This window comes from Anopheles cruzii, chromosome 2 (genome assembly GCF_943734635.1).
Source record: "Anopheles cruzii chromosome 2, idAnoCruzAS_RS32_06, whole genome shotgun sequence".
NCBI lineage: Eukaryota > Metazoa > Arthropoda > Insecta > Diptera > Culicidae > Anopheles > Anopheles cruzii.
Window position 1 is genome coordinate 32,784,348 of NC_069144.1, and position 23,850 is coordinate 32,808,197.

The 23,850-nt window shown below is 46.6% G+C and overlaps 1 protein-coding gene across 1 annotated transcript in view; it reads left to right on the plus strand.

The window, feature by feature from the left end:
- Positions 1-23,850, plus strand: part of LOC128275728 (homeobox protein caupolican-like) — an 87,135-nt gene that overhangs the window by 32,924 nt on the left and 30,361 nt on the right. Inside the window, exons 2-3 of the mRNA XM_053014340.1 lie at positions 4,767-5,162; positions 19,875-19,993. Coding sequence (XP_052870300.1) covers positions 4,767-5,162; positions 19,875-19,993 — 515 coding nt within the window. The remainder of the gene's footprint in view (positions 1-4,766; positions 5,163-19,874; positions 19,994-23,850) is intronic.

Below are 23,850 nucleotides of genomic sequence, written 5' to 3' on the forward strand. Positions count from 1 at the left end.
TGTTTAAGTTTCAGATCCGCATACTTTACGGTAGTTTTTTTTTTTTCTATAACGCCCCAAGCCGTTACCGACACAGATCGTAACGTATGCAAATATTTTTCCTATCTTGGAAGTTTTGTAGCGACCTCATCGTAGCAATATCTTTTCGAAAAAGTACGCGTATACGAATTCGAGCAGTCGAGTAGCATCGTCAAGGAGTGTTTTAAAAAAATCGTCAAGTATTCATTGACAAAGTTTTCTCCGCACAATCGGAGATTACTCAAGTTAGTTCATGTGTAACACTCAACTCATTCAGAAGCACGAAACTATGTCTCCCGATCATAAAAATAAAAATTAAGAAATATACAAGATGTCTACAGTTTTTTGTTAAAAATAAAATCGTGTAAATATCCTACAGCGCATTACATTTATAGCACACTGAACGAAGGTGTCCCTGCAACAAGTGTGTACGCAGAATGCCTCTAATATGAGGAATAAGAATAGATAAAAATGTTCTTGGGCGGCCTTATGCAACAGAGGGCCATTCTTAAGTACTACATGCCCGATGTTGGAACTTAATGCTAACCAGATAAATAAAAAAATTGACATAAATCTCATTTCGCTCCGAGCACACAGTGATGGAAGCTCTTTGCTACCGTATACTAGTTTGTTAACGGTAGTAGGCTGTGCAAAACCAACAAAACAAGTAGCCAGTAATAACATTTATGACTACGAATTTGAACAATAAACCACTTTACGAGGCGGAATGATGAAAAGCTGGAACGGAATGCAGCTATTAATGATAATGATGATGTGTGCGTCATTAGAGGCACTAAATTATTTGTCAAGACCCAATGCGATTCAATGCCAAAGATAGTAGTGACATGGAAGTCCCGCAATTGTGTTATTATTTGGGGATAAGGCCCATAAATAAAATGGTTACTTAGTGCTTTAGAAAGGGGGGGGCGACGCAAGGATCGTTAAACAAGTTTATGATGGTTTTCAAGAGAACATAAACGACGGGTCATACTAACTATGATTTGATGACCAATCAAACATCGTACAATGAAGCAGAATTAAAGAGCCAGCGCCATTTGGGAGACCAACCGGACCACCCCATGCAAACGCTCGCTTGGAAAAGTTCACAGCACAGAAAACAGAGCACAAACATCAAACACCGATGAGGTTGCTAGCAATTAGCCTCCGAAGCAGAGGCTCTAAATCGGCCGCCGTTTGATTTGTAGAAAAACAACTCCATACAGCAGTCCATGGACGCTACGCTAAAACCGTAGCCTACTGGCGTGACTGAGGAAAGCCACACAATCACGAAGCGTAAGCGTAGAAATTCCCAGTAACCGCGTAGATAAATCACAAAATTAATTCTGTTTAAGACATCGTTAAAATTAGTGCGATCAAATGCAAAACTGGTGGCCACACGGACTATGACAACCGGGCAAAAAAGCGGCAGAAGATTCTTCGTAGCTAGAAGAAGCAAACACCCCAACACTCGAGGACCCGCCGAGGAAAGGGAAAAGCCGTAACGAGGAAGCTGCGCGCCTGAAGCGGGCAGGCGCCAAAGAAAAGGAACGATTCCCTACGGTATCTACGGTGAAAAACCTTAATTTCAATCGGAAGGCCTATCGACACCGCCCGACGTCGACGTCTTAGGCCGAGTTTCGCGGGGGGCCGAAATTTTCATTGCCACTAAATTCTAATTATCAATTCGAGCTAATTGTTTCTGTTTCCGCGCAACGTGGCATTAGAGGCGTAGCGAATTGATTTGCATTTTGTGCCAGGCAATCGATAGCGTGTACCATTGTTAATAAATTACATAGCTTGGCCAACCTTTTCCGTTGCTGTAATTGCTTATAAATGATGCGAAACCGCCCAAACTGTATTATTTTGCTTTATCAGTACCGCAACGTTTGTTGGCTTTTAAAGGCGGAACTTTTATTTTGGAATGAAACTGTAAACTACAACTCAACTACTGTGTGTGTGCTTGTGTGACAAATTGTTTTTCCGCTCCATTCGAATGGTTTGTTTGCATTTCACAAAAAGTCACACCAATTGCAAACATCGCACAGTTAAGACCGGTAAGCAGGCTTTGATAAATTAACGCATTCGTTCTTGACAGACCTTGACGTACGAATAGAAGGTTGCGTATTTGTGCAATTTTATGTTTTCTGATAAAGCTGCTTGAAGAACCCGACAAGGAGTGGCCGTGCTAAGGCCACCTTACTCGATCCGATCTACCTGAGCCTTTTCTCAGGGTTCTATGTGCAATCGATGATAACATAACCCGGACGCCGTATGCGTCGTCGTCGTCGTCGTCAAGAACTATCCGGGTGTTAGCCCAAAAACTCTATTTAATGCCGGGACGGGAAGAAGAAGACAAATTGGCCGTCGTCTCTCATACGGTCTCGTTAGAATCGCCGCGTACCCCTCTTAACGCCCGGCATACTTTATGGGGTGGAAGATTTATGGCTCAGTCTCATTTGTCTGGTCATTTTGAATAAGATTAAATTTTGATCAACATTTTAAACCCTACCGCTCGGATAAGATATTGATTTTAGTTTTCGCTCGCTCGCTCGTCCTTGCGTTCTTTTGCGAACAATGTGCCCATCGTACGGGCCGTGCCCGGCCGTGTGTCATGGTGGTGCCGATATGCACCGGAACGGGCGGCGTGTGGGCGTAACTTTGCATTTGGCAGTTTTTCGGCTATCATCATTTGTTAGGATACTGTCGACGCATCGGACAAATGCAACGGTTCCGAAAAGGTCGTGCCGAAAACGGAATGTGCCAGAACCCGGGGGGCCGGCAGGGGTGGGGAATAATAAATTCAAACTATTCTCCGGCCGAGTAAACAGCGACCACCGTTCCGACACGGGCCACGGGTAGACGGACAGCCGTCCGAGAATCCGAAACCCACACACAGGAACGCACACTTCCAAACGCGCTCATCCACACACATCTTCCCGGCGAACCTTTAATCGCCTTTAACTGTAAATTAACATATTATATGACAAATATTAAAATCAAATTGACTATGCATTCTATCATCGAGTAATTTGATACGTTTGTAGAACGCGACGCGCGACGCGTCGTTTGATTATTTTCGACATTTTTCTTCGCCATCTTCGCGGCTCCCTCCGCGGCTCCTCACCACCGCATCCCGTCCCCCGTCAGTTGTCGGGACCGTGATGGGCCGAAGTTTGAAAAATCGAATGAAAACGCTTCAACGGTTCGGACGGTTCGGTGTTTGAAGTGGCGATTGTCATTATTGTCCGAGATTGCTTCGCCCGGGCCGGCCGGGCTGGTAGGTGCGAAGGTGGCCGAAACGCGAAGGTGACATGTAGACAGGTGGTTAGCAGGCCCCGCCCGGCACACCCCCGGGCCCGGGACTCCCACGAGGGTTGGTCGTACGCCATTTGGGCCGCTGTTTGGCTTTCGCTTTCTTCCTTTTCTTCGTCGGGCTGTCGGTTTTTGGTTGGTTTCTTGTGGCCACCTTGTGTCAAGCGCTCGTTGTTTCGTCTCTCGCCGTTTTGGGGTTTGGCTGTTGATCTCGGAACCTCGGACCACCACCACATGATGGTCGATGTCACTGTTTCCGAACTTCTTCTACTCCGTCGGTCCGCTACTTATCTATCGCTCATTATCTATTTGAAGAATTAGCTTGGGCAACTAATCTGGCCCAGCTAAATGATCGCCCTTCTGGGTTACTAGATGCCCGTAGATACGTGGTGTGGTCCGCCGTGCGGCTCAGAATAGAGATTTCGGACTCGCTGCTCGGAAAGGAAACCAGCTCGGGGGCCGCTTAGGCTTAGGTATCCGCGCGAGAGCCCGGAAATAGCGGGGGAAACTAGCCCCAATTCCACGCCCCTTACGGCTTCCAATCATTAACACGTCACCCATCAAACGTCGCCCATTTCGTGGGCCTAAAGCCTACACACCCAAAACCTCAACGGCGCATCGTGCGGCCCCCAAAGGTTTTCTTCGATGGTTCCGTTTTTTTCTTCTCTTCTTTCTCGTGACTCTTTTCCGCCGGTTTACTTCCAAGCCTGTTGCCTGTTGCTTTTGTTTTAGATCGGGCGGCCCCCGGATCGTCGGGTTGGCGGAAACCCCAGAAACGCCGCCACCATTAGATTCATTATTTATTTAAGACTGTTGCGCGTTTTGTGGTTTTTCTGGTTTGGTTTTCTTTCTTCTCCGCTCCGCCGGTGTTCCCTTATTGTGTCTATTAGAGAGCCGCAAGTGTCCCGTGGCCGGGCTGACCGGTCGCCGACGTCGTCGTCGTCGTTGGGATTTGTTTGCGTTTTCCGTGTTACTCCTCCGAGAGGGGTCCGGTTTGATGATCGTCGTCGTCGTCGTCGTCGTCTGGTTGCAAATGTCTGGCCGGACGGGTGGGTGCTCCGAGAAAACCCGAAAAGCTTTCCGTTCGATCCGAGACGGGACGACGGGACGACGGGAGGGACGGTCAGGTCGCTCATCACCGCCCGTCACGGCTCGGACACGGCGTTGAAGTGAACGAGACAATATTTGACGGTATATTAACACTCGGCTCGGCGGGATTATTACGGACGAGTGAGCGCGAAATGATCGATAGGTGTACGGATTGGGCATCGGATTCGGGGCGTGGGATGGCATCGATGGTCATAATAATTTAATTAAAATGTGAACCGGCTGCGGTTTCGGTGGCCGCGCGCGATGTTCAATGGGTCAATGGTTTCGAGTGGTTTTTTGATGAATGTCCTTTTTTCCCTGTTCTTCTTCTCCGATCCCATTCGCAGCTGCTGGTTAGCGGTGGGCAGACGACGACCGCCACCGCCAGCTCCCAGTCGCCGATCTCGGCGACGCACGCACCGTCGCTGAGCCCGGGCGGGTCGGCCACCGGCGCCCCATCCGGGGCCCTCAGTCCCGGGGCCGTGTCGCAGACCTCGCAAAACAATGCTCCCGGCGGCGGCCCGGCGACGTCCTGCTGCGAGAACGGCCGGCCGATTATGACAGATCCGGTGTCCGGGCAGACGGTCTGCTCCTGCCAGTACGACTCGGCGCGCCTGGCCCTGTCCGGCTACTCGCGGATTCCCACCGGCAGCGTGGGCGTCTACGGGACGCCCTACCCTTCGACGGACCAAAATCCGTACCCGAGCATCGGGGTGGACAGCTCGGCGTTCTACTCCCCACTGGTAAGTTGTGTGGCCGGCCGAAGGGCCGACCCATTCATTAACACTACCGCCAGAATTCTCTCGAGGAAGAAGGAAGCATAGTTAAAGCGCCAAACCCCATTTCTCCCGGTGCTCCGGTTTCGGATGTTTAAAAAAGATTCGCACGATGGAAACCCACCGCCGCCGCCGCCACCGCTCGGGGTTCCGTCATAAAAGGTTGGCCGTTTTTTGTGTTCTTTTTCTCTCCCTCTCTCTCTCTCTCTCTCGTAAAAGCCCATTAAAGTTGTCACAACGCCGCCGCCACGCCGTACTAAAAGCATCGGGAGCGCAACCCGCGGCAACCCGGGTACCGACCGCCAGCATAGCATGCGGTGCGCGGCCACCATGGAAAGGCACTTAATGAGCCTTGTATTTCGTATTCCTGTCACGGAACCACTCACCCGAGCAGTTGCCGGCGCGCACGAGGACCCTTTCTTTTTCGAGCTCGTCGAGCACACTGGAAATTGCTCGTTCACGCTTTCGTGCGTGTGCCCTTTGCCAACGAACAGTCGCGGAAAAGCGACTCTTACCTCGACTTGCGGTAAGACGGCGCGACTGTGTGAGTGTTGCCATTTTGGTAGTTTGCTACAGATACGGCGGCGCGAGGCAAGCTTAAAGCTACTGGCTGGCGCAGCGGACCGCGTGAAGGATTTTTCCCCGCGAAGCAGCATGAATTTCGCAGCCGCATTTTGCGTTTGACGTATCCGTCGGAAAACATGATGCATACTTTGATTGTTTCCTCGCTCTCCAGCAACGAAAAACAAATTGCATGGAAAATGCGGGAACGTTCGCAAAATTGTTGTTTGGTCAAACGCTACCTAATAGCAATCGATTTTCTAGTTTCCTTGCATGAAGCTTGTTGGTTGCACCACTGAAAGCGGTCACCATGGAGGGATTACTCGTGTAATGCATCTCGGAGAAAGTGCATTTACCAAATCTTACGTTACAATTCGTAAAGGGCTAAAGCTTGCAGGCGCATGCGTTGCGGTAGACGTTGCTAGCAAGGAACTCCGCGACGGCCGGCGACGTTCCGTTCATCCTTACGTTCTTCTTTAGGTATGTGCTTATTTAACACCCCGCTACTAACCCAGTGAATGGTATAAAATACAGCCCGTAGCTACGAGACGTTAGAACACCCGGGCTCAGACGCGGGCTCGCCCGGTCCGTGCCGCCTTTTCCGCACGCCCAGCCAAGCATAAGCATGATGGTGGTATGTAGTTTTACTTTGTACCCACCACTATCGTCCGGCTTTGTGTTGCTCCTTCGATCGTTATTATTCCTTGTCGCCGTGGCCAGTGTCCGTGTACTTAAAATAAATGTATAACAAGATGTAAATTAAACCCCTTTTGCTTTAAATATGAAATTACCCACAGGTTTCCTTTGGGCGATTGTCCTCGTTCTGCGAACACCGCAGGCTACTCGTGCGCAACTTTAGAGCCCGTTCCGTGTGTGTGTGTCGCCAGTAGTGGCGCGCACGTAGGGAATTAGTGTACTGCTGCTGTGGTGTGCGCCGCCACACCAACGGCCAAGATGGTGTCGTGCAGTCGCTGCATTTATAGACGTTCCTCCGGTGTGTTCCGTTGAAACACCGATTTGTGGCAGTGTGCATGCCGTTTAGTTACTTTCTCAAAGCTCCAGAGGTAATCTCCTTCGGTGGCGGCATTCCTTACCCAGGAGCGGGTCAGGCTGGGATATAAGCAGATTACTGGTATTCGATTTCATACTGGAAGTGGTTTGTACAAGCGACGAAATGTACCGCAAGGTTTGGGTACGGTTTTGTCGACGGATGAAGTGTTCACGTTCTGGCACGTTTCATGAAAATATCATTGTATTGTTCACGTGTTTTAAAACAGTTCGCGAAAGTTAATCCGTACATAATTGTTGTAACGTCGTCGCCAGTAATTGTATTTCACGTAACTAGTTGATGTAACTTTGGTAGGTAGATATTGTAACTTTATTGTAGTAAGTAGTAAACACGTCTAGTAAGCACGTTTGCACTGTTTTGGCGCCTCACGACTGACAGCTCGGCTGTCTGCTCACTTTTGACAGTTTTTAACTGAGCGTTTGTTTACAAACAGAGGATAATGTAAGTTCTTATTTATGATGTTTTGTTTAATTTTACTTAAAATTATTCAGAAATCAACTAACTCTTCGATTTCTATTTTCTTGGGCCAAAAACACGATTGTAAACACGTTTGACATTTCGCATAAACGTTTTGACATAATACAATAATTTGACGCTCTTATTTACGGTTCGTCTGGCCCCCCAGTAATGCTTTGTAAATCATGTGCACATTTACTAGATTCGGGCCAAAATCTGGCGGTTCGACGAAAACATTCATATCGGAAGGGAATCATATTCTCCGGCCTTAGGTAGGAATATTTAAGCGTCGTCAACCGATGCCATATGGCACCGGGCAGCATGTCCAGGTAATATCCTCGTGACGAAAAGTGGCTTATCAGATCAGTGGCAGCTAATCGAGCCGCGCGGTGACGTTAGTGCTGAGTTCAGAAATTAATTTTTCCGCCCGATCGGTGTCCCTAAATGAAGCATAGTGGAAACAAATCAGAACAAATACGTTACCGACAAGGGAAGCCCTGCTCCCTCCTGCGGTGTAGTGATTGTGTTGGCGTTTGGCACCAGATAACCTATTAACTAATTATTTCACCCCAAAATAGAGGATAGCGTGTTAGCCGAGGGCCGATAACGTCAATAGCCATCTGATGGCCGTGTGCTGACTGGCCGTGGCCTGGAGGAGCTCGTAGCCGTAGTTTCTAAGCACCCTTTTTTCACCCTTAACTCACGAAGATGGACCACTGGCACTTTGGCGAACATTCGGCCTACTACGCTAGGACTGAAATAATGTCAAATAACGTAATAATGGGCTGATTATCGTTCGCCATAATTATGTCAAAACACGAATAACGCTTGGGCAACGCTTTACACGGCGAAAGCCGGGAAGCGATGCTTATCAAGCAAGACGTGCGGTATCGTAGATACTAGGATTGGTCTGGCCTTGTTTAAGTGGCTCACGCACCCGTGCCTCGTGTGGGTCACGGTGATAAATACTTTTTCCGTAGCTCTAATGTGGTCTCGTTCGTTTCCGGAACCAATACACAACAGTATGTTGGTAGAAAACCGAATGTGTGACCGAAACAAACGCATGGGCCCTATTTTGCGCCACTGAAAATGTAAAATCCTAACCAACGAACGATTTTTGGTACGATATTAATGATAGTAGGGTAACGGTACCGTTACCGTCCACAATGTAAATACACCACACCACCATTGCTCCGTAAAAGGCATCGATCGTACAGAAAAAAGCAATCAATTTCGACCCCGTTTGCATTACTTTGATATACCGACGCTCTTAGGTTTATTTTGTCCCTTTCAAGGAACAGGTAGGCCGCCAATATTGGGGGCATTTCATTTCTGAGTCCTTCTAGAGTGCACCCCGGGCCCGGACACCCGCTCCTATTTTTTCCGCCAGGCCCCGTTCGGTACGTTATCTACACTGTGTCGCCACATGAAACACAACAGCGGCTTACATATTCTAACGCGAGCAACGAGCTAGGGGTTTCGACCTGAAGAGTGCTTGACATATCTTGACAGCAAACAGCGGAAATCAATCGATCCAAAGAGTTCGGAAAAGCTCTTTCTGCCGTTCTTTCCCCTTTTCCGGGCTCCAGGTGGTGTCAACATGGGGACAGGATGGGTTGTATTTTTCACGAACATTGATACGCAACATATTCGACAGCATACACGGCTCTTCCGGCAGTTTATTTCACTAACATCATTTGTTTCGAAATCCTGTTTGGCGTGTTGTTAAATTGGGTTTCTTTAGAACATAAACGTTATCAAGAAAATCAGGAAAATACTCATTTTGGTGCCGATTAGGCCAAATCATACTGTTGGCGGCTTGGTGTTGGTCGGAAAATGATGACCGACACAGACGATGCGGTCGGGATTTCGTTTTATTTTATTATAAACACACAAGTGTTGGGCGAGATTTGCAGAAGCATTGCCGCAAATTTGCAGAAGCAAAATGCTATCCACTGGACCAACCAAATTAAGCATTTCAGTACCTTCGTACATTTTGTCTGCGGTATTCATAGTAGCGAACGTCGAGCGACGTACTGTAGAATTCCTTTCGCAACCACAATCCCCCAGAAACCATTATCAGCAAAGGTCGAGTTAACAGTAACGCTGGTTTAAGTAAAAATTTAAATTTTTCTTCATTTACGTACATATAATTCTTCAGAGTGTTCGCTTCGGTGTACCTTTAGTACGAACACAGCACCTCAACCACTCACACAGGGACCGAAAGGTGAGAAGATTTCGAACGTTGCCAAGCGCCCGGTAAAGCGGGCGGCAGGACCAGGACTGTAAATTTATGGATCGACGGCCAAAAGATGAACCACCAAGTGTGTGCGATGTGTGCACACGAGGAACCCGCACTGTCGGGGGGAAGACGCAGAACAAGATTAAGAGAGTGAGGCTAGTTACAAGCACGAAAACAATTTTACTTAATTATTCGGTCGGACCACCAAAACTCGCAAAAAAAAACGTTGAAAAAAGGTCAATATTAAAGGTCTGTGCGGTGAGCCAAAGCTTGGCGCGGGCTCGAATCTCGAGAAAGACGGCCTCGAAAGCGGCGGCGACGAATCGAAGGTAGGCCGGTCAGCGGCAACAATGCCCCCCGTACGGGAAGGACGACATGCGGAGCGAATATGTCGGAGCGAAATTTATTTGCTGAGAATAAAATTAATTGACAGTTTCATTTTATCTAATTTCAAATTTACTTACGACAACGCGTGTGCCTCCGGCTCGTTTCGGTTCGCCGGCTGGTCGGTCGCCAGCGTCGACCGTGTGGCCTTCCTCCTGTTCCTTGCCCAGCGTACTCGGCACACCTCAGGTCAGATCTACCGCAAAGCGCTACTATATCGCCGGCTTCTTGCTCCTTTTTAGCGCTCTTGTTTTATAGCGTGAGCTGGGTTTTGGGTCTTTCGCGGCCGAAATCGCGGGTTGTTGTTGGTTTAGGGTAGTACATCGTCGATACGAACGACTCATTTAAATTCATTCATGGCTTGCTGTTCTTTGAAGTAATATTTTTGCCTCCTGTGCGCGGGACTTCATCTTGTCGTCACCTTTGCCCCGTGCGCGAAAAGAATGGGCCACAGAAACCTCACATCAGTTCGCAGAATGAATGTTACTGAAAAAGGACACCTATTGGCACTTTTTCTAGCAAATCGCCCAACTCCAGATTGCATAGGTGTTGCGGCTGCTTACGAGTTGGTTCAAGTATCGTTCCCTTTTCCAACAAAAATCGTCCGTCCGACTAGTAAGGACTTTTATCGATGGTGTCAATTCGAGTTCGGACAACGACTGCACACCGAGCGTCGGAGAAAGAATTAACGAGGTGTAATAATGATTTCAAAATTTTATTATTCCGAAATCCCGCCGGTAGCGATGAGTGCCAGCCAGAGGGAATTTTTCTCGTCTTCCCTGTGCCCGGATTCGAGGGCCAAAGTGTCAATCTTGTCACCACCGTGCACGTGTGTGTTCTTCAGGCGGTCTTCGTAGCAGTGCGGCTGGCTGGACCGTATTTCGTGGCCCGGTCTGGTGGACCTCCCGTGTCAAATACTTTCGCACCGGGAACACCCACATAAGCCGGTCAGGGGGACAGAGAAGACCACCGAGAAACGGGAAGCAACACCGAGAACAGGCCCCAAAAACCCTTCTCGACCACTCGGCGAAAGGGGACCACCAATTAAATTTGGTTTGCATCGTGCATCGTGTCGGGAGCTAACGGAGCCGCGGAGCTGCTACGCGGTCGGGTGTATCCACCACACATTCGGAACAGAGTCGTATCCATCATGACCAATTTTTATCACCTCGTCCGGGACGGAAGGCCACCTACGAGACTTCCTTCGGCCAACGTTTGTCCATGCCGCCATCGAGGAGAAAAAAATCTAAGATGACTTCTTTCATTCGTGCGCAATTAATGTTCCCGGCGTTTCGGGGACGAGAAAACAAGGGAATCAAAAACATGATGAGCGACAACTGGTAGGAACGCGAACCTATCATTAACTGGCAGCCAGTTTCGTTTCTTCCACCTTCCCCAACTACTATCCTGCCCTTGACCGAGCCATAAAATAAGGGAACCCAAAAACTATCCTAAAAAGCATGATGTAAATCTCCATTTGCATCTTAATTGAACGCGCAACCAAGCGAATCGCACTAATTTTCAGCCAACAGCCTATCGAGTCCTGCAAACCGTTAGCGCATTGGTTAGGCGATGGTCGTATTGATCATCGTAGTTTTACGAAAGTGATTAAGCTCCACACAGAGGGTCACATTCCGTGCTGGTGAAGAAATCGAAATCCTATCGCTCGCATCGAACGATGATCCTCAACTAATTACTTTACTTGCGATCAAACAATTTAAATTCCTGGCTACCCATTACCCAACAGTGCTGGACGAAAACGGGCAACGGGCGTCTCGGCTCGGCTGTGGTTTTTCCACAAGACACACGGCGGTCACACGGTGCCAAAACGGAACGGAGCGATACCCTTTCTGGGGTTTGTTTTTTTTTTTGGTGACCATCGAAGTGCCAACTAAATCTCGCCCTTACGAAAGAATGTAAATTAATCTTTCGTCCGGACCGGAGGTAGAAAACCGTAGACCGGGTTGAAGGCGGGATCCATACGGCATCTTTGCACGAATATTCGATCCGCTGCTGCACCGGAAACACCGTCAGCAAAACGATCGTCGCGCTCGCGAGTTTGCCAAGAATTGAGACAAAAATTCCCGGAACTCTACACGGCAGCCTCATCTCACCGGTTGAATAGTTTCGCTGTCGCATCTGTGCAGCTGTGCTCCATTGTTTTCGCAGCTCGCTCTCACGACTGTGGAAGGCCACAAACAGGCGATCGCCAGAAGATCATCACCCGATCCACTCGGCCGCCCAGCCCTCCGCCGATGGCTCGATGTCCTGTGCCGCAGCATAGCAATTCAGATAGTTCACACTGATTGTGTGAATCCGGCAATATAAAATATATAGAAATCGTATTTGTAATCTACATCACTGCTGCCGATCGCTCGCAGACACAAAATGCTTTGCGACACATCGCGATTGCAAGCTTGGTCCATTTTTTTTTCGGTGCTCCTGGTTTGGTTGAAGAAACCCTGAATCGGCGCATATAGCTTTGTAGCTGCGTTTTCTACCTCCCGGGTGTTTTTTTCGGTAGAATCACACGTATTTTGCACCACACAAAAATATCTCAACCTTTCTTAGTATTCTTTTTTAAGTTACGACAAAATGGAAGGATATGCGAAAGAGGAGAAATGAAATGAAATTTGAATATTCTATAAGAAACAATCGGAATTTGCATCGCCTTGGATGGTCCTTTGGTGTCATCATGAAACGGCACAGCATGTAAACCCGGAATTTTATTTTCGGCCGAAAATTGCACGCTTCATGGTCTTTTGTTAGTGTTACATTACTTTGCAAGGATTTAAAAATAGTGTGACAGAAAGAATGACGCACCAGACGAAGGTAACCTAAGCTGGTGGTGGCTGGTTTAATCTTTTCTACTCGTTTTCATGTAATAGATGCATGTCCAGAGACCTAGTTGACAAAACGATCCCAATAGCGTAAAGCAACATGAATACATTTGGCTAATCCGCTTAAGAATGAAATTGAACTGTACAGGACGCTATGAATGAACGAGTTAGAAATTGCAAAACAAGAGGACCTTAGTGAACTTAGTGATTCCTTTGTTCTCCTCTTTTCCATTTCTATTTTATATATTTGTAATACTGTGCTCTTTTTCCGTTTTCTTCATTCACATGTTTTTCGCGTAAGCTTGTGCACGTTTCAATCGTTCAGCGAACCCTCGTTGCGTCACAGATATCTAAATCTTCATTCGAAGCATATTTATGAATGGAGTGATCAAGGCGAATCCCTTGCAAGCATGGCAGAGTGAATGATCGTCATTGAACCAAGCAGCACCAAGCAGCCGAACCGATGGCCGTCGTGCGCAAGACCCTAACGATCGTGGCACGGTGCAGGAAGCAAATCGTTTAAAGAAAAATTACTTCAACGACAGTAGACTTCGTCGATGATTTTTCACTGCTGATAAAGCAAAGGGTCAATCCCACACTTGCCATGTAGCGCTTTGCGCCCCGGGGTGGATTCTTCTGTCGTCGCGGCCAAGCCGCGAACGGTGCTGCCGTTTCTGACAGGCTTTGGCACCTTAACCAATGTGCCAACCGAAACCAAAACGCGCTATCGAATGTGGTCCAAACGGCTCCGTGTGCAAGGAGTCAACGTTACTGGTTTCGATTGGGTACAATTGCCGAGGGAAAGACGTGGAGTCTTCGTGCCTATGCATCTTGCGGTGTTTTACTTGTTTTTGCGGTGTGTTTCAGTTTTCATATTATATTTATCTTTTGGAAAATGCGTGAAATCTGTAAGCCATAAATTGCCACGTTGACTTGTGTCTGAATTTACTATCCTCGCTCGCACAAACGAAGGAAAAGCTACCAACTCAGAGAGCGCATTCGCGCGGAGGAACGGCGATCGGGTGCATATGCATGTCTGCATCGACTGCACGATCGGCCGAAACTATCGAGGATGTATAACATTGACTTCTATGTTAGCATTTTTTATTCTTTTGACAAGCCGTACAAATTGGAAGTGTATTGTATTGTTAGTTGAGCATGATGATTATCCGGGCGTCAGTACTGTGAGATCTTCAAGAACACATTGGGGCTCCACGCACATCGCTGCACGCAGGTAATAAGAAAAAAAGCCCACCCTAACCAATAAGAGCGTGTATAAAATGGATGGCCACTTTACACGTAACTAGTGAAAAGAAGCGAAAAAAGTTTATCTAAAAAGTTTATCCAAGCGTAGTTCTTTATATAAATTTAAAGTGGGTCTATCCAAAAGATGGAAAAACATTGCTTTCAACAATTGATCGCTTTTAATTTTTAGGTCGCAATTTCAAAAGACGATCCTACTCTGCAGAAATGAACAAAACCGAACGAGCAACGTCAACAGGAGGGTGCATTTAATTAACTACCAACTTATTATGTGATGCCGTAATGTAATGTAATAAGTTGGTAATAATCTATACTTATTATGCTACCGGTATTTGATACCTGATCTTCGCCTCCTTGAAACAAGTTCTAATCATTTTCCGTACACACACTTACACATCAGCTCACTTTCAACTTCAGAATGGGTGTGCCGGAAGTCACCAAAACAAAGAACCATCGCTGTTTTGTATTCCACTCTTCTTATACCACTAATTATGATAACCGATAAACGCGAGGGTCAAATTAAAATTTGTTAGCAGTCTTCGGCGCAAGGGCCCCAACGTGGGGCAGTTTGGTTTACCGTCGACCAATTTTGCATGCAAAAAAAAGGGCCAGCGGGAAGTACTGCATCAAACATATCGTCAGTTTGCAGCCTGGCACTTACTCCATGCATGCCAGGGTCATCAATCAAACAGTCAAATACACGGTGGGTCACTCGTCGCCAAAACCACACCGTAGCAGCTGCAAATGAGTGACAAATTTTCTCCATCCAGTCTCGGCCGCCCATTCCGTTGAAGGCTTTTTATGCGTCCCGATGCTTTCTTGCCGGCCAGCACATTGGGTAGCTCGTGAAGAAGATGTTACCGCTTCCAGCATAACGGGTTTCGATCGGTTAAATAACCGTCTAGTTAACCTGCGACGCATAAACAACCCGACCGTCGCGGGGCTACTCGTATCGCGACGTTTGAACGCCGTCTCCTTTGATCAAGTTGTAAAACTAATCTTTTCAACACTGGTTTCGAGTTTTTACGAGTTTGTGCTCTGTTAAGTATGGTTTAGTTTTTGCTGCTCGGTTCGCTTCTATGTTTTTCCGCACGAATGACTCCGCCGCCAGCAACCGCGGAGCAACAGGTTAACAGTGCGCCTTTGCCTGGAAGCAATTATACTGCTACAAGCAAACAAAAAGAACCATGAGCAGCCGTTGAATAAATTCAACCGTGTGATTTAAAAACTTACTACACTGCCGCATGTTTAGTGTCACTCTGATATTGTTATTAACACAATATAAATTCCGTTACTATCATCGTAATGCGGAGTGCTGATTTCTTTTCGCTGCTTCTTTTGACAAACAACTTCCCGGTCGTTTTGTTACCTTCAGACAGTTTCGTGAAATTAGATTATATCTTTTGCTTTCAGAATCACCACTACTGTTGTTTTCGGTCTTTCGGTCTTCGGTTCCATAATGATGGAATATTGAGCTTAAGCAGGCTAAATTACAATAAGTGTATATCGAAAGACTTTTGGCATTGTTAACTAAGATGAGCCGACTATGGAGTTGCCGATTTCTAATATTAGCATGCTCCGACATTGTTTTAGAATTTTCAGAATATTTAACGTGTGCTATATAAATTAAAAAATATTCTATATATAGTAAAAAAATTACTGTAATAATCAAACTCCTCCTAACCACTGGACACCACCACAAACATAACCGAAAACTCTTCATACATTCTGAAACCTCGTTTCAACGAAGATAGTAAATGCACTAAATGGGTTTAGCATTGCATAGCACGCAGTTGAGTACCTTTTCCCTGCCTCACTTTAGAATTCAACAGCCAGCACACAGACAAACGTTTTCGGCGGTTTTTTTCTTCCTAAAATATGCAATTCAATGAATGTAGAGTAGGATTATGATGGTAATATTAAAAGGATTTAAATTCGTAGCCAAAGAATTAGGGTTTTATCGTCTGATTTATGCACCAAAGTTTTCCGGCCATTCAGGCTTTGAGGTTTGAGACTTTTCCATCATCACTATCCTAGTTAATCTTGTGATGAGAGGGATTTTATGCCGCAAATATTGGGGAGTTTTTATGTAGTTTATTATCATAACGTTGCCACCTTGCAGCAGCGTGAAGTGCGATGCCTTTGAAACAAGTTGCGGTGGCCTGCGCAAGTAGTAGGAACCGTAGAAGTAGTTCTAATCTACTGGGTAATTTTAATTTTCTCCCTTTCCGAAACGCCGGCGAATGTTATCGTCAATCAAATTAGCGCTGGATGCTCTTGATCGTCAATTGGTATTAGCAGTTCGCTTTTACCAGAAGCAACTATTGGTGTTTCATGCACACATTACAGCCGTTTTTAGCGTTAATGAATAAACAAACGAAAAAGCGACCGACATTATTCATGAAGCCAGGGACCCAGAATAGGGAAAAGGTCTTGTTGAGTTGTTCGGCGAGTTGCGGCGGTTCTGTTCGGCTGCGTCCAAGAAAGGGTTCAATGTATGCGCTTAGTGGGCCGGAGGACGCCGGACAAAGTGCTTGGCGCTTGGCGCGGCGTCTGGCCCCCCGTACATGGCGATTTCATTTCATTAGCACCTGCTCGGCGATGAAGCGTTCCGAATACCGAATACTGTATTTAGTATGTTTGTACACACGCACGAAACATGCACACGCTTCGATTCCCATAAAAGACGGGTTCATATGATGCGTTAAAAGTAATTTTTTCATCAACGATGATGTTTTCGTTATGTTTCGCTTAACTCGCATGTCCGTGTCTAAGAAAGGGCCGCCGTAACGCCTGGACTGGAAAACTGGAACAAAAGCGTGGGAAACGGAGGGGCGTGTGGGGGGTTGGGAATCGGAGAAGGTGAAGTGAAAAGTAAACGGACGAATATAGGAATTAATAACTTAATTTTTATCGACGGAATGCCACTTTTGGCCGCGGCTAACTGGAATACCGCGCGCCGCTGGGCTGCCCTGACTGACAGGCGCACAGAGGCGCTTGTTGCGTATCCGCCACTTTGCAGTCACGTTCTTGTTGCCCCCGTTTGCCTCTTTGAATCATCACGGTGAACTACGATCCCAGCACTCCTAAGAGAGTCGCCCAGAGTCATATAGATTTATTGAACAACAAAAAACTGGTCGCGCTGTGCTTCTTTATTTGCACTGGCAGATGAAGGCGATTTACGTTAGAACGGTGTGATTTGGTTCCGACTGTACGTCAATTACTTGTTGGCAGATACAGCATGAATTGCCTCTTATCATAAACACGTTAAATATGTCTCTTGCAATCGTACGTGCGGCTTTGCTATAAATACGGCTCAGGATAGTGGAAAAAATACTGCTTTGCTCTCGCGAAGCTAGCCCATGCTTTCTCAATGCAAAACATCGCTCATCCGACATCCGTCTCAAGCGGGTCCTCAACGTCCGTAGCATGGCAATATTTTTGGTCCCACTGATAAATGGATTGCCTCTTAGCTACCGTGTCTTCTTAACACTGCCACGGATATGCGTCACCTTTTCCGCTTGCGTAAGCGAGGAGAAGTATAAATGCGTTGCTAATAGCCGTATTAATGCATGATAAATAGTAATGGAAAGGCGGACAGTAGTTGTATGTACAGAAACTTAATACTTTGATTATGTGTAAAATGGAGGATGACTATCACAGTTGCCGCCGTCGCAGCGACTAATCGATTGCAATGAGCAGGACGTCAGTTCGAGCGCTGACAAAGCATTTACTCTGAATGCTGAAAATAAGGGCATATTATAGTGATAAAGTAGTTGCTGAATGTATTGAATGTGTAATACTGACTGCATCAATTGCATGAAAAGTGTAGTTTAAATTTAAAAAATGCGTCACGAGAGAGTAAAGTAATTTTTCGCGCCCCTATTATTGACAGTATTACTTCGGATGCACTTCCTTTTGAAGGCAAACACGGATTGCGCCGTTTGTAAACGTGTTTTCACCTCAAGAAAGAGCTCCGGATTCGAGTGGGGAGCGTCGTCTCCGTTTTACTGCAACACACATATGCAACGAGCGCAACCGAAGCCTGATGAGCAGTGCGCTTTAGGACGTCATTCTATTTAAATGCCCTTTTATTGTTGGTTTTATGGCATGTAAAGGATACTTTCGTATCACCTTACTGGCGTTCGCTCGGTTATAATTGAATCGTAAAATCTGCCGTTCCCGAAGCTGACCGACGGCGTGGAAACACAGCTCGCGTCGATTCAGTTTATGCCAATTGCCAGAGCCAACTCGTTATCGCAAGCCACGGGGTGATTGCTGAGTAAATGGATTACGACGATCAGCAGCTGATCGTCCGAAGAGTGAGTTGTAGCACGGGACGCACGTTTAGTTTCAAATAAATTCCTACGACAGTAAACCAGCCACTATGTTGTCGGCTCGGTTGTGTAACTTCGAAAAATAAAACAATCATTGTTTTTTTTACAACACATCATTTCTGTTCTGTATTTGTATACTTAAAATAAATATGGAATCGTATCACAGAACACTTTTTCCACAAAAGTTTTTCACGACCAGAGCATAAAACATGTATTTATGATTTACCCTCCGCCAAAGGTAGCTGCTTCGTTCCTCTCCCCCTTTCTGTCGAACGCTACACGGTTCTGCCGTGTTCGGTTCAGCGTTTCGCTCGCCAACGGAAACGTGTGGCGCTCCCGCGATGCCCGAATCGGGTCCCCGCCCGATGGTTGCATGATAATAATTTTATGCGCGAAACATATTTTGTTTTAAATAAAATGTCCTAATTAAGCAGCGAATTTTTATCATAATGCGGTCATTAAAAACATTCGTTAAACGTGCCGCCGCCCGGGTAAGGGTAAGGCGTTTTCTGTTTTCTTATGCCTGTATCCGCCGAAGTCCGTCCGCTCTACACCCTACATATGTAGGAACTTTATTCGCCGATCGGTGTTTATGTGTGTTTTAACAGTTTTTTATTCCGTTTAGAGGTCTTTGTTTTGCTACGTTTATTGTTTAACGCTCGTCGTCGACTTCTGAATCTTACCAACCTGGCGTATGACTTGGCGCTGCCCGGCCGAGTGATCCATCTCTGTTTCTATAATTAGCGTTAAATGTTGTGAAACTGGGACTTCCCTTCGTTTTCGGTAACACTGCTTTCCCGGTGCAACAAGTTACGTTTATGGTCGAACTTCTGGTCGGTAACGTGTGGGGCAGTTGAGCGATAATGCAGCGGCACCGGGCGAGGGAAAAATAAACATTGGGAGTATATTTGCTAATCGTAAAAAGCAAGGAAGCAGGCAACAAACGAGCGCTCGAGCCGTGTCTTGGCGGAGTTGGATGACTTCTTTCGTTTGCACTGCAGCCGGCGCGGCATCCCCTTGCTACACCACCCGTCCTGCCCGCCCTGTTTATGAGGGTGAAATGAATCCAGCTAATAAGCTGGAGGGGCAACATAAAAACACTCTCACTCATAACTCTGCGGGAAGCCAGCCCGCATCGCATCGGCGCATTGCAAAACAGTAAAAACGTAAAGTGTTAATTGTTTTGTTTTGTTCGGGCTAATTCGAGAAGAACAGCCAAACGAGGCAATGGCGTTGGCATGGTTGCATCCGTAGCGTCACCTATCAGCACTTCGCCGCCCGCTTATCGGGGTGTCTGATCGCTGATCATAATCATTGGAAAAAACATGTTTCTTTTGTTATCGTTTACAGTTTGTGGCATTCATTTCCACCTTCCAAACACCTTCATCGAGACGGCATTCATCTTTTTCTGTGGCTGGAAGTGGTGCAATGCAAACACATACCGACGTCGCACTAAATCCGCTCATATAGCTATACCGATTCTGATTGCGATTTTCTCCACCTTCTTCTGCCCTCCATTCATTCCAGAGCAATCCCTATGCGTTGAAGGATAGCGGACCAACAAGTGACATGACTGCGTGGACTTCCGCCGGACTGCAACCCACCACCGGATACTACCCGTACGACCCTACCTTAGCTGCCTATGGGTAAGAGAACACACACCCCAAAAAACCCTTATGCCTTAAGAGGCGCAAAGAAAACGATGGCCAACATATTGTCCTGCGGGTCAGGTCAAAGGGAACGGAATGTAAGCGGAGAAAATAATTTATCGACGGAAGCTTGAAAATACGGTGGATGAAACGAACCGAAGAACTGCCGAAAGTCACGCTGCCACCGGGACCGCACGCGGCATTGACTTCCGGAAGTGGCGGCCGATTCGAGTCGATATATCTTTATACGCGCGCTACGGGGTGGCTTCGGTGGCGGTTTGAGTTTGATTCAATTTGGCTACCACCAGAATCAACCACGGCAACACTTCTGGAAAAGTAGTTACTTCCTTCCTGGCCCTTGGCCCTGGCTTGTTTTATTATTATTTCGGTTCGATGCCGCTTTCGGTGCCTTTTTGGGGCGGCGCAGGAGTGGCAATCTTTTTTGCCGAAGCTTCCAGCGCACGCCTAACAATCCCTCACCAACAGAGGACCCGGAGCCCGTGGAAAGGACGACGAGCATTCCAACGATAGCATAACTCATGTTTCCCCAGCCCAAGGTTATGTGGCCCGAGGAGTACAGAAGAGGGAAATTACATGCACGATTTCGGTGGGTTTTTTTACACGTAAATTTGTAACGGCAACGGCTGCGATCTATTGGCCCTTTCATAGTTTCGTATTTAGTAGTTTGTGCCGCTTTGCCTAAGAGCTGCTAATCTGCCGTTGAAGCTTGCGTGACGCAGGGCAATATGCTGAATATTGACGCCTCTTGGATGGCCAATAATCAAACTTCAAAACACTTTGTGCTACACCACCTAACGGGGTTCGTTATCGACGAGAGAGAAAGAGAGTTATGTTGTGCGATGCAAGACGCCCAACTGTTTTTTGTTTCGATTTTTTAACGAATGAACTTGTGTCGTGTATGTTTCGTAATATAATAATGGCCCCGGTTCAGAAACGGAAGGTTACGATGCCCATTGCAATGCTGACATAGGTAATGGTCCCCCCCTTCATTAAAAACGATATGTGAAAAGTGTCGGTCGGACTCTCTCGATCTCGTTCGTAGATAGTTCGATCGATTCTGCGGCTCGCTGCACGCTCGCAACCGACAACACATTTGCATGAACTTAAAATGCGGTTAGGTGCGACTAATTATAGCCGAACAAAAGTCAACATGCAATGCGCCGCACATGGTAGAGACATTTACTGTAACAACGAAAACAATCGCCAAAGGTCCTGGTCCTGCTGCATACTTCTGCGTGGACGAGCGACTTACGAGCAGGCCAGCTGATAAGACCGGGCTCAAACGATGCAGATGATACGAGAAAAGGGACGAAAAAAAAATGCTTCACAAGCGATATGCTGATAATCGGCTTGTCGAAAAAAGGGCAACGCGTGATGGCGTCTTGCATTTCCTGCATTTATGCTGCCTGCACATTTGCTGGAAATTCCACCGTTCGTCCAGCTGGACGGCGCGGCAGCATGCTGCCGCAACCCACGGGGACCCGCGGAACGTGCCGCAACAGCTCTCATAGCATGTTGTCACCTGTCTAAATTTCGTGACAATCTTCCTCGTAATGAAGAAACTGCAGGCGATATATTTGCTGCGAGAACCGAACACGTGTTTCGCGCACTGTAACGGTACTTTCATGTTCTTCGTTCATTTTTACTATTACATTCTGTGTAGTTTTTAATATCAATTGTCAAAACATTACATTCATCAAATTTAAAATTATTTTTTTAATTGTTTTTATATTTCCTCTCAATTGCATAATTCGTCTAATCTACAGACTCTTGCAGAACATTATTTCTCCTACACTAATAGTAATTTATTCATGTTTTTGTGGGTCTAAGAAGAAAAAATTCCGCACCCCTTGGTAAAAACGTTTGCACACTACGGTCTACGCGTAAGATAACGAATTCTTGGCCTAGTCCTAGTGTGTACCGTCTGGTATGGGATTACTATTAAATCGCAATGAGTGAACACACGTATTCCGTGTTGTGACTACTTACACACAAATGCCCTACAGACCTCGATACTGGTGCGCCGCCATGAGCAAACTTTTGGCCGAGATCAGCACGTTTGGCCGGGCAGCATAGCTGGGCGCACTTGAGAAGCGGAATTTGCTAGACAGTGATAATTTCGTTTCCTAAAGTGCGCAGGAGCGTGTTCCATTCGACATCCATAATCACGGAAATTATGCATCACAAACAATACTTGCCCATCGTTGTCCGCTTGAAAGCTGATGCGCCACTCTGGCGAATTTGCAATCGCCCCTCTCGGTGGGACAAACCCCACATTCCAGTCGTCCGGGAGAATCGGAAAATAGCAAACACGCACCCGACAGAAGGTGCGGCCCGCTTAAGCTATGTACGTTTAATTTTTAATTACACAGCTCTGCCAGCTATCAGAAGCAGCATCAGTGTAGGGGTTCCCTCTGTCCGTCCGTCCGTCGGAACAGTAGTGGACAACGAGCCATAAATGTGCCAACGAGAACGGGCGAACTTCACCAGTGAGAACCATTTTGAATAACATATGAAGCTATTATGTTGCTCACGGTGTGAAAGCAAGGTGAAGCGTAGCGACACCAAGACCCTGCCGAGCCACGGGCCAAACCACAATGGGCTCTCCCTGTGGCCGCTTCGCTACCAGCCCCCAAAGTTCTACCATTCAAAACGAGCGCCAAGGGCCGAGGTTTCATGGTTCGCGATCCACAGGCTCCTGCGCTATGCGTAGGAGAGGCGCGGGCGTCCTGAGTTTGTTTTGAAATGTGAAATTTATGAAAGTGCCGTTGATACTGCGGGAGTTGATAGAGGGTCCACCTTGTTTACACCACATAGATTGCCGGTTGTTGTTGCTGATTATTATGATGCTTTGAAGAGTTCAACGCTGGCGGGCTGATTAATGGGTGAACGGATATGCTACGGAGCGCTGCGTTTGATTTGCACTTTGGTACAGCAGCGGTTGCCTGCAAAATATTGCAAGGCTGATGTTCGTTGTAGCACTATGGCGTGAGCGATGGCTCAATTCAGGTAGAATTGCGCAATCAACAGCTATGGTGCTTTAATGGGCAATTTGTACGTCTAAATATGTTAATAAACTGCTCAATTTTCTTTGTAATGCGACTGGCTGGCCAAATCGTGATCCCGGAATTATTTTATAAAATTTTTATACGATATTTGTTTATTGCACAAAATCGTCTCCTATTGTCCTTATTGTCTCGTCCTCCAAAATAGTCCGCATGGACTGCAACGCACTTATGCTAACGCTTGATCCTATTCGAAAAACATTTTTTAAACCCTATGTTTGGCATCTTCATTGGGGCCATTTGTGATTTTTGCATTATCTCCTCTCAGAATTCCAACGCGTTTCTCTCAGTGATTTTTTGATTCCATCAAACAGGAAAACAGGAATCAAACGGGCTATTCTACAATTCGAAGTCCATTCTTACAATTCTTAAAAAATCACCGACACGCTCAGAGACACATGTACTTAACTCGGCTCGGTTTAACACATCGTTCAATAAGTCCCGAGACTAGCGTAGAAATGGCGCTAATAATGCCATGCCAATAATGTTCGGAAGTACCAACCTTCAAATGAGGTGTGTCAAAATTTGGTGTAATTCGAAGCATAACCAAGAAAGCTACAGTGGTTAAAGTGACGCTACTTTTGCAATCCTGAAAAAATGGACCAAAACGAGTTTCGTGTGTTGATAAAATATTGTTTTCTAATGGGAAAAAAACACGGTTCAAGCTCAGCAATGGCTTGAAAAACGTTATCCGGACTCTACTCCGTCGAAACCAACCATTTTTCGGAGGTATGCTGACTTCTATGCGGTCGTGCTGATAAAAATGAT